The sequence below is a fragment of the Quercus suber genome, unplaced genomic scaffold, assembly GCF_002906115.3.
Source record: "Quercus suber isolate HL8 unplaced genomic scaffold, Cork oak 2.0 scaffold_131, whole genome shotgun sequence".
In the NCBI taxonomy this organism is placed as follows: Eukaryota; Viridiplantae; Streptophyta; class Magnoliopsida; order Fagales; family Fagaceae; genus Quercus; species Quercus suber.
In genome coordinates this window covers 604686-615242 of record NW_027069594.1, presented here as the reverse complement: position 1 = coordinate 615242, position 10557 = coordinate 604686, and the positions used below count along the sequence as shown (strand labels likewise).

At 35.8% G+C, this 10557-nt stretch overlaps 2 protein-coding genes across 4 annotated transcripts in view; one reads left to right on the top strand and one right to left on the bottom strand.

The window, feature by feature from the left end:
• Nucleotides 1–347: 347 nt before the first annotated feature.
• LOC112007109 (DEAD-box ATP-dependent RNA helicase 17) lies at nt 348–5371 on the bottom strand. 2 transcript variants are annotated; one of them, XM_024039413.2, is made up of 10 exons: nt 5174–5371; nt 4940–5012; nt 4733–4842; nt 4177–4320; nt 3965–4073; nt 3484–3842; nt 3332–3405; nt 2018–2322; nt 1241–1487; nt 348–1101 (listed from the first exon to the last, which is right to left on the bottom strand). In XM_024039413.2, exons 1-10 carry the CDS (start codon nt 5316–5318, stop codon nt 838–840), a joined length of 1830 nt encoding a protein of 609 aa, XP_023895181.2. In that variant the 5' UTR covers nt 5319–5371; the 3' UTR covers nt 348–837. The 2 variants fall into 2 exon arrangements, with proteins under 2 accessions (XP_023895181.2, XP_065632336.1); XM_065776264.1 differs by lacking the exons at nt 4940–5012; nt 5174–5371 and having other exon boundaries at nt 4177–4282; nt 4733–4841.
• Nucleotides 5372–6425: 1054 nt separating this feature from the next.
• LOC112007110 (uncharacterized) overlaps nt 6426–10557 on the top strand; it is a 6263-nt gene continuing 2131 nt past the window's right edge. For both annotated transcript variants that reach the window (XM_065776262.1, XM_065776263.1), the window contains exons 1-7: nt 6426–6627; nt 6713–7065; nt 7869–7962; nt 8467–8585; nt 8671–8754; nt 9036–9134; nt 9225–9282. In XM_065776262.1, the coding sequence (XP_065632334.1) occupies nt 6742–7065; nt 7869–7962; nt 8467–8585; nt 8671–8754; nt 9036–9134; nt 9225–9281 (777 nt within the window). In that variant the 5' untranslated portion in view covers nt 6426–6627; nt 6713–6741 and the 3' untranslated portion in view covers nt 9282. The remainder of the gene's footprint in view (nt 6628–6712; nt 7066–7868; nt 7963–8466; nt 8586–8670; nt 8755–9035; nt 9135–9224; nt 9283–10557) is intronic.

The window sequence follows — 10557 nt, the reverse complement described above, 5'->3', positions numbered from 1 at the left end:
ATAGTAAACAAAAAGGTTCCCACTTTCTATAATCATTCAGAGACAAAATAAAAAATCCTTTAAAAAGGAGAGGAACAGGTTTTCACTAACATGAATTGTTTACATCTATCTTTTGGAAGTGGAACCCAATGGATTTGTACTTGGCAGGAAAAACTAGTAGATATTATATTGTTAACCAAACCATTATTTGAGCATGTCAGAAGGGAATGACATGGATTTGGACTACCTCTAAAATACTACTTTAATGGAATAGTAAAAATAGTACAACTAAAAATGTTGCCGGGTTTAGGTTGTTGCTTATTAAAGGAACAAGCTATAGTTATAGTAAAGCACATGGGATAGGGTAGTTGAGCTATATCAATAGCTTAACAAGAGGAACAAGTTCCATTATCTCATTGCCGACAGCCTGCCATGTTAGAGTTGTTACAAAGAAGTTGTGAAATAATGTGTCGTCCTAGAATTACTCGTAAAAATAGAATGCTTTGGATTGAGTGTATCATGGCTGGAAACTAAAACTGTCTGTGTGTGTCAAAACTTTGATCATCAAATCTCATTGCAAGATCCCAAGTGACAATAGAAGAACATGAGCCTTTTGTCATTCCTGAACTCTCTGAATACACAAATAAATACCTTTCGCATATGCAATCACCTGGCCCATGGCAAAATGAATTGGGTGGAGGCAAGGAAATATTCAAGTCCCTCACCCTCAACCTTCATTTGTTAGCCATTGTCTGCTACAGACTTTGGAAGAGCTCTTAAGTCTAAACAATTGGCCAGCCTCGATTCAGCAGCAGTACAACTCTCAACTTTCAAATTGTCACTGTTTGCTGCTTTGTATTATTTCTTCATGTTTTTACCGACAAATTTCCTCTTTTTCGGTCTCGATAGTCCCTTCTGCTTTTCTTCTCTCTTCCTCTTCCTTTGTTGGTTTTGAAATGACTTACCAACCAAGGAAGGTTGTTCCTTCAATGCAAAGCTCTTTGCGACATGCCCTAAATGAAGTTTCTTCACCATAAATATTCTTTTCAGCTCACCACGATGGGCAGTGTATGCACGGATCCAGGAGCAAAAAGCGTCCTTGGCCAGTTTCTTCATGCTTGGCTAAAGCATAGATGAGAAGGAAAAAAGTTAGATTTAGAATGCAACATAACAATATTAAAGATCAAATATGTAATCATCCTATAATATACCACCCAAGTTGCAGGAATACATTATTACAGATCAATGTGCAAGATTATACCTGGGCCACAACAAATGATTCAAGTGCCTTCTGCAGAGATAGAACCCAGGGATGTAACTCTAAGGTGAGAAACTTCTTGACATGGCGCTTCTGATCATACAATGGGAAACTATCCAAGACTTTAAGGAGGGGATACTCAGTTAAAGACTCGCCATGTTTCTCCAAGTCTTTTAAATAGTCCATTTCAACTGGTTGCAGAAATAACAATGCCTCTCCTCGTTCGCCCAACCGAGCAGTTCTGCCAACCCTGCATCATGGATCAAAGAGAGGATTAAGCTTCCTATGGACCATTTATACAACACCAACAAGAAATACTGCATTGGCTGGATTACATATTTTAAAGACCCAGCTTGGGGAATCTCGTGTACTCAGAAATAAAACTCTATGACAGCGAACACTAAATGTAACTTCAGATCAGAGAATAGTAATGCAGGAGTCCAATAAGAAGTGGGGAATATCCATTTGCTATATTTTTCAAATATGTTCGGATGATTATTTCGGATGACGCTGTTCTGAGATGCAGTCAACCAGATGAAATGTTGTAACAAGCTCTCCACAAGCATTAATCTAACGTGAATAACATGAGCATATATAGAGTTAAATTATATCATAATGTTTGCCAACTAATTTCCAAGTCAAAATTCATTGAATGGTCATCTTAGACTGCATACCATGATATAAACATAAGAAGTGTTGGTACCACTAAAAGTCACCCAGAGAGAAAATACTAAAGTTTAAATTTAAAAAAAAAAAAACAGTTAGAAGCCTCTGATATACCTATGCACATATTCCGTAGCCTCCCCTGGAGAATCATATTGTATAATAAATCTAACTTTTGGAATATCCACGCCTCTAGCAATAACATCTGTGCATAAGAGAAGAGCTAATTTTTCTGTTTTAAAAGCCTGAAATGTGGTTCTTCTATCCTCCTGCTTCATATTCCCATGTAATCGAAAAGTTTTACTTCTAATGAACAATGGTCTTAGTTCTTCCTCTGGTTGTGTATTAGGGGAGAATTTGAATTCACTTAGCAGAGAGTAGTGAAAATCCACTGCATCACATGTTGAAAAGAATACCACAATCTGTAGAATGAGTATGTGAGTGAACTTAGACAAATCAAACCTTAAGAAGAATATATTTACTATGTAATGAAAATAAACTTGTATAAACAATCTGGAAAGCACCAATGCACTTATCATCGAAAAAATTCCTTTTTTTTTTTTTAATGTTAGGAATGCATAAGGATATGGCAATTTTTCTAAGAATGCATTTTATGAAAGTTGAAAAAATGTAATTGGCGCTCTGAGATTGGCTGGAAACTAGTCTTCTAACATAACATCATTCACAATCAGAAACTCTAGAAATTTGAAAATAAGTCACCAATATATTCAGACTACATGAATGGCATTAAATTCTTAGACAGATCAAGAAAAGTCAGCACATACTACATTTACTTAGAGCCTTGCATCCTAGTGGCATTACCTATTCTCCTTTAAGAGTAGAGCCAGGGTTCAACTATCCCTTCCCTCATTGTTGTAACTATCGAATATATATATAAACCAAGGGCTTGGTCTAGTGGTTCCCAAGGTTTCAAAACTCCTAGCCAACATCTTGGGGCCGCCCCCAAGGAATTCATCCCTGTAATTCCCTGGTGTATGGGATGGGGGACTATACACACTCGGGGGAATGGTCAAGCTATCCAAGAGCTCTAGACACCCACATAAGCAAAAAGAAAAGGGTATTCACTTTTTGCTTTGTGGAAGCTTCCTATAAGCAAAATAAACCAGACACAAGGATTCTATTTTAATTATGTATTCTATTCTTTCCTTTTCTTTTTTTGTGGGGAGGGTGGGGGGGCAAAATTACACTGGAAACTTTTCATAAGTCACAAATTACAGAATTACCAGACACTCCAGATCCTACAGTATTAGAAACATAAGTGAAAGAAGGATATACACAGCTATAGTTTAACATATTATTAATCCTTTACACCCACCAAATCCAGTTTAAAGCAGTCTAGAGCATTACAAAAGCTAAAGCCTCACATGATACAGAAAGCAATGAAAGTTTAAAGCTCAACTGTGATCTTACCTTTTGGGAAGGTCTGCTCTCAAAAAGATGCTTTAGAATAGAAAGAAGTACAACTAGCCGTGAGCCACATGGTACTGCATACAAATTCAATCAGAACCTTTAGATACAAAGCTGTAAAGATTCACAAAATCAAGCTTTATATCAGCATATACCTTTCACATATCTCTGAACTAATTGAGATGGAACTCTAAAATCTGCAATTGAAGAGTTCATCAATTTATCAGGCTGTTCTAATTCATCATTCACATCAAATCCTAAAGATCCAAAATCTTCAGATGATAATACGGGCTGTATCTTCTTGTCATCAAGGCCAATCATAACAGGATTCTCTAAACTAAGTTTGGCAAGATGATTTACTTTTTCATTTAAAGTAGCCGATAATAGCAAATTCTGTCTCTGAGGCTCAGAATTACATGAAACAGCACTCTCTTTGCCAGCAAACTCATTTGGCCTTGAACCCAATTGATCTAGTATTTCCTCTATTTCTTTCCCAAATCCTAATTCCAAAATCCTGTCAAGCACAGGGAGAGTTAATGACGGCATGATAGCGTGAAAAGAATACATCAGTGGAACAGTATTATATATAATATGGTGAAAAAAAAAAACATAGCAACTAGAGATTTTAGACTATACATATCAGCTTCGTCAAAGATTATCCAATGCAAATTAGTGTGCAAAAATGATGATGTATTCTTTAAGTGATCCAAGAGGCGCCCAGGAGTAGCAACAAGAATAGATATGCCTGAAATGGACCAGGTGAAAATCCAACATATTATTAAGGGATGTGTTCAAATATATGACAAAAGAAATAAAAAATCGATATCAAAACTACACATGATTCTGACCTTTGCGAAGCCTGGCTTTCTCCTTTGACCTGTTTTCACCACCCATTATATAACCCGGGACAATCCAATGAAAACGGTGCAATAACTTCTGTAAGATTTCATAAACCTGCATGCATAGTTCTCGCGTTGGTACAAGGACCAACGCTAGTACCAGGAGATAAACTAAAGCTAAGGAACCAAACGCACCCAAAAAACAAAAAACTACAATGGCAGTGACTGGAATGAATATATTCCTAACCGCTAAACATTTTCCAAAAACCAATACTGAAAAATGAGAGAAAACCTTTAACCACCCCCCCCCACCCCCCAAAAAAAAAAAAAAAAAATTCTAAATTCATTACAAAGATTTTCACTTTGCTATGATATAGTCAGAACTATCAACTAAAAACTCAAACTTTCATTTTAATAACCCCAAATAGAGTAATTTGTTTTGGTCTCCTATCCTTCTTTTCCCTCAGAACACAAAATGGGGGAGCTCAACAATTAAGCATACATTGCAAGATTAGAGAGTGGTGAGAATAAAGCTGACCCAATAAAGAAAGACAGAGAAATGTACCGAAAGTTCCATCAGAACGCTGAATACGAGGTTGTTTTCCCTGCAAGTGATGAATAATTGGAGCCAAGTACGCAATAGTTTTTCCAGTACCAGTAGCAGCATTCACAAGTCTACAAAGTGCTTTAGTTAAAGAAACAATAACATCCCAATTCTCCAAATATTATATGAACCCAAAAAAACCAAAACAATGTAAGAAGAGAAGGATACACATGACGACCAGAGAGAATAACTGGAATGGCTTGGGCTTGTACCAACGTGGGAGCTTCGAAGCCCATCCTGTCTGTTTTTACAATATAGTAACAATTAACAAGCCTTGTGTTTTGCGATTACTAAGACAACAAAAAAGTTTTTTTGCTTTTGGGGTACAATTTCTTGCTTGGTTGGTTCTATGTATGTAATTTATTTGTGTCAGACAAGGTACAAGAAGAGAGAGACACAAACCTCGGAGCTGGTCGCATAAGGAGGAGTGAAGGCCGAGGCTGGAGAAAGAGCATGATGCGAAAATCTCGTTGTTGTTGGTGTTCTTCTTAGTCTCTGCGTCTTTTGCTTTTGTGGGGTTTTCGCTTCTCTTCTTCGTTGTCGCCATGACTACTGAGAATTGAGAAAGGTTCAATGGTGAGAGTGAGAATGGCGTAGGTAGGGTTGGGTTCTATTGTTGGGTTAATTTTTCAGGGCTTCCAAGCCCATTAACACATTTTCTCTTTTTTTTTTTTCTTTTTTTTTTTTGAAAAAAGCCCATTTAATTATTAACTATGAAATTAAGAGTTTTTGTTCTGCTTATCCAAAAAAAAGGATTGTTCTAAAAAATCAAAAAAAAATTTTAAAATTTTAAATATTAATTAAAAATATTTTACGTAAATAAAAGGAGAGGAGTGATGGTTGTAAGAGTTTTGAGGGAAAATGAATATTTTAGGGATGATACAACAAATTCATTGAGGATAAAAAATGAATATATAAATTAATTATATATTCATAAAATGTAAGATAGCAAGACATTTTCTTACTTCTTTTTTTTTTAAGAGTTTCAACTTATTGCATCTATTCCTGATGATAGTTCTGTATCAGACCAAAACACCAATAAGTTTTTAGCTCTTATTCAATCATCAGATATTTTACCATTTGAACTAACTAAAATCCACAATATTTGTTTTAATTTATTGTTTATAATGAGTTACTATAAATTCAGGTATATTATACAAATATCCTTTGATAATTTGTTTATTTGGACTGTATACATTATTCGAATATGCTTATTCAATGACAAGAGTCTCAAATGAACCAATTGCTCTTCTTGAAAATTCACTTTTTTTTCTAAGGTTTTTATTAACAGGGTGTTGTAACACTTGTTTCAAAGACTTCAAAGAGGACCTACTTACACTAAAAATATAAAAAAAAATAATATAAAATAAAAATTTATACATTTAAATTTTTATTAAGGTTAAAAATGGCTCAAGTCCTTACAAAATTAACTTGAATGTATTCTTAAATTCTATTTCCAATATCAGTTAGCATGGTCCTTTTAAAAAATACATTTTTTTTCAAAGGGTAAAACATATATATATATATATATATATATTGTTAATATTACTTTTATTTTATTTTATTTTTCAGGAAAAAAAAAACTTGAAAAACATAACTATAATTGGACATTTAGGTGGGAAACACAAAAACCCACTCACCCAGCACTACAAGTTGAGCTTTGCATTTGACATTTTGAATACCCACAATTCTAGTTCTCTAGTCTCAAAACATAAAAATACTAAAAATATTCCGGTCGGAAAAAAAACTCATCTCAACTGTCTATCTCATTTCATTTCCCTCTACTAGTGCTCGTTTACACACTTTCCAAGCTTTGAAAATTGTCATCCAAAAATCCCAAAAAGCAAATCAATCAGGTAAAATCTTTTCCACACTTTATCTTTTCCTTAAAATCCTATCTATTATTAGTCATAGCCTAACTATTTCTATAAAAAAAATTAGTATTTTGAATAGTTAAAGTGAAAGAAGAAATGGGATCTGGAAACGAGGTTGTGGAAATCGATAGCTTGGAGAGAGGTTTGTTGTTGTCAACTCCTACTGGTTCTCAGATTCTCGTGGGAGCCGAAGCCGAAGCTGAAGAGGAAACGGTGTTGTACGCGGCGTCGTTTGAGGAGATGGAAGAGAATTACGTGAAGTACCAGACGGCTCAGTGGGTTCTGTACTCGTTGCTTATGATACTGGCTTGGGGAATCGGATTGTTCATGCTTCTTTATGTTCCAGTTCGCAGATACATACTCCGCAAAGATATTCGCTCCAGAAAGCTCTTTCTCACTCCGAATTCCATTGTTTACAAGGTAATTTCACAACCCCATGTCTTGCTTTTTTTCTTTTTCTTTTTTCATTGTTGGGATCATTGCAAATTGATTAATGTAAGCAAAAGGAGCTTCTTAGGAGAATTGGATCATCTAAATTAAGAGTATTTAAGTGAATCATGATTGGTTGAATTGTCATGTAATGGATAAACGGAAATTTTCTCCAAACTGGTTTGAAGGGAAATGCTATTTTGCTCGTTTTGGGAGGAGCTTATTTTCATTGGTTTTTTGGGCTTGAAAAATAAACTGGGTAAAAGTATAATTGTCCATTAAAAAATGTAAAAGCTTTTAAAAAGTTGTACATAGGCTGAATAAACTGGAAAAAAAAAAAAAAAAAACTCTAGCGAACAAGATTTTATTGGGTATCACTTGTCAAAGTTGTTGTGCTGAGTTCTTTTGATGAAATTTTGAGTAGTTCATCGTTTTTTTTTTTATTGGATGTGTCAACATATTGATCTTTGTTTGTCAAATGAAGTTGGTGACTCATGAATTGTTCATTCTTCTCGGATGGAATTAAGGTAATGGTTTTGATGCTATTTGGAATCAAGAATGAATGATTCCAGTGGATAATACTTTGTTTTCGCTAGCTTAGATTACGAGGCCAGTGCCATTTCCATGCTTCGGAGTGTTGAATGCCAATGTATTGACCTTTGTTTGTCAAAATAGAGTTAGTGACTCGTGAATTGATCATTCTTCTCAGGTGGAAATAAGATAATAGTTTTGATGCTGTTTGGAATCAAGAATGAATGATTCAAGTGGATAATACTTTGTTTTCTCTAGCTTAGGTTACGAAGCCAGTGCCATTTCCATGCTTTGGAGTGTTGAAGAAAGAGAAGCATGTCTTGTTGCCTTCAGTTTCTGACCTTGTAATTGAACAAGGTAAAGTGTTTTCATTGTTCTTTTGCATTATTCCATAACTTATTAATATTCTTTTGCTGACTGTTTCTATCAGTCAAGCTCTTTAAGTAGGATTATGTAATGGCTAATTGCTATGTTGTTGTCCAAAACAAAAACAAGTAATGATCGATGAGGACTGATTTTCCAGCTCAAGGTTGAGTGTACATCGGAATAATTGAAGTACAAGAGCTTTACATTTTGTAGCCTTATAAAGCTTACATTTTGTTGAATTTGACCTAGCAGTTGTTAAAATTGGGTCTGATAGAACCTGGATGCTCAAGTAAAAAGTCCACTGTTAATTATGTTTTTAAATTTCCAATTTTTGTTTTGCCTTAAACTCAATCAAAAGTCTGATGCCTAAATTTGAACAAAAATGTATATTTGCAACCACATACAATATGTGGATACATATTTCAATTTTCAATTGTATGGTCTCCCATTAACTCAATCCTAGTAATATTTAGGGTTCTTTTTTGTTATTTTCAGGATATTTGCAATCCCTCTTTGGTGTCTACTCTCTTAGAATTGAAAATGTTGGTGTAAGAAGGCCCCCAAGTGATGATGTTCAAATACAGGGTATTGCAAATCCACGTGCTTTCAGGAAGGTAGTCTTTATTTCAAATCGCATTTGTCTGGTGACTTCTGGTTGATAGATTTGAATTCCTTTATATCCTTTGATGCACTTCTCAGGCTGTTCTAATGCGTCTTGCAAATATGAGAAGTGAGGGTTTCTCTCGACAAGTTTCCACAATTGAAGATGTTCCAAATTTTAGGGTAAGTCACTCATTGTATTCTTGGTTCTGCCAACATACTATTAGAAAAGCATTAACCAGTGTCATCTTTAATTCTATTCTGGTTAATATGTTCAATTATGTTACTTTTGTTATTCTTGCACAATCAAGATTATGGCATTTTAGTAATGAACCAGAAACCCTGTAGGGAAATAAAAAAGCTATCTAAGCCCTCTTATTGATTGTACTTTTTGAAATTTGTCTTCTTGAAGCCCCTCCTCTCACCTCCTGTTTCCTTATGTTATGTCTCACTTTTGTCAACAGCTGGTTTCCCCATCAAAATCTCTCAGGCATGATTCCATTCCACAATCTGGGGACCTAATACTACTACAAAAACTAGAGGAGGTTGGAAGTTCTGTGAAGGTAGAAAACTAATGCAAAGATTATTCACATGATAAGTTGGCTATGCTTTTTTTTCTTATCATATGTATATGTGTCTCGTATCTACTGCAGAGAGTTCAAACTTTAATTGAGGAGCAACAGTCTCAAACATCAAAACCTGTAGATTGAGGTACGTGGACTCATAATGCACACTAAAATGATTATTACTGGCTTGTGGAAAATGCTTTATTGGACATTTCTTTTTCACTGATGCTGAAGCCTTTTAATAATAAACTTAATGAACATGTATGTCACATCAACTCTAGTCTACCAAGAGTAACTGATGGTGAACTTCTAAATGCATCACAATTTCGCAAATCCTAGTTTCTTGCATCTGCTTTAACTCGCCTTTCATAGCCGGGGCAGTCTCTTGGATTGGTAATCCATGCAGTGCACAGTTTTCAGAACCCTAAGCATCCAACATGTGTGTTTTGTGTGTGGGAGTGTCTGTTTTTAATAAGTTATATTCACGTGGGTAGTGGGCTTTGACTAACATTGTCTGTTGACTGAGTGGTTCATCCTGATGCTTTGGAAAATGAAATTTGGCTAGTAAATAAACAATTTAGCAGCTTCGGCAAGCTAAGTTTATGCAACACTAGGTTTTGGCTGTTCAGATTCTGATGTAATAGAGGTATATATTTGCAGTTTTAGTATTGTGCACCTTGACAAAAAGAAAAAGTATAAAATACCCAATACTCCATTACCTTTGTTTACACACTGTAGAGATGTGCATTATTCTTATCATGTTTCTTGAATGCATTCTTCGGTTAATTATGATGGTAGGTAGTGTGTAGGCTGCCGATCAAGTTTATCAGTTGGGTTCCTTTGGTCTTTATGAATTTAAAAATTCTCTCCTGGAATGTTAGGGGTCTGAATGACTGTCGAAAACGCTTGATTGTGAAAAATTTATTGCGTGAGTGGAAGTGTGATGTTATTTGTCTTCAAGAGACTAAGCTCACTGGTTTGGACAGACAAATGGTTGGCAGTCTGTGGAGTTGTCCTTATGTGGACTGGGTGGCTTTAGATGCTGTCCATACGGCAGGCGGGGTTTTGATGATGTGGGATAGGAGGGTCTTAGAGAGGCTGGAGATTCTAGTGGGTTCTTTTTCTGTGTCTGTGCGGTGGAAAGGGGTGGGGGATGGCTTCAGCTGGGCGTGTACAGGGGTTTATGGCCCAACGGATAACAACGCGAGAGGGCTAATGTGGGACGAGTTGGTTGGCATTCAGCAGTATTGGAACGTCCCATGGTGTTGCATCGGGGACTTTAATATTGTTCGCTTTCCGAGTGAACGGTCGGGTAACCCCCGTCTCACTCCAGCTATGGAGCTTTTTTCGGAGTTTATTGAGGATCTTAATTTGGTAGATTTGCCTCTCGAGGGAGGGAGTTTTACCTGGTCTAGCGGAT

Bases quoted from the DNA above. Each gene is read 5' to 3' on its own strand.
- LOC112007109 (XM_024039413.2), bottom strand. From the start codon at position 5,318: ATGGCGACAACGAAGAAGAGAAGCGAAAACCCCACAAAAGCAAAAGAC. The intron at 4,321-4,732 runs GTACATTTCTCT...TCCTGGTACTAG, and splicing joins GCGTTCTGATGGAACTTTCG to CGTTGGTCCTTGTACCAACG. The intron at 1,488-2,017 runs GTATATCAGAGG...TCCATGATGCAG, and splicing joins GCTACGGAATATGTGCATAG to GGTTGGCAGAACTGCTCGGT.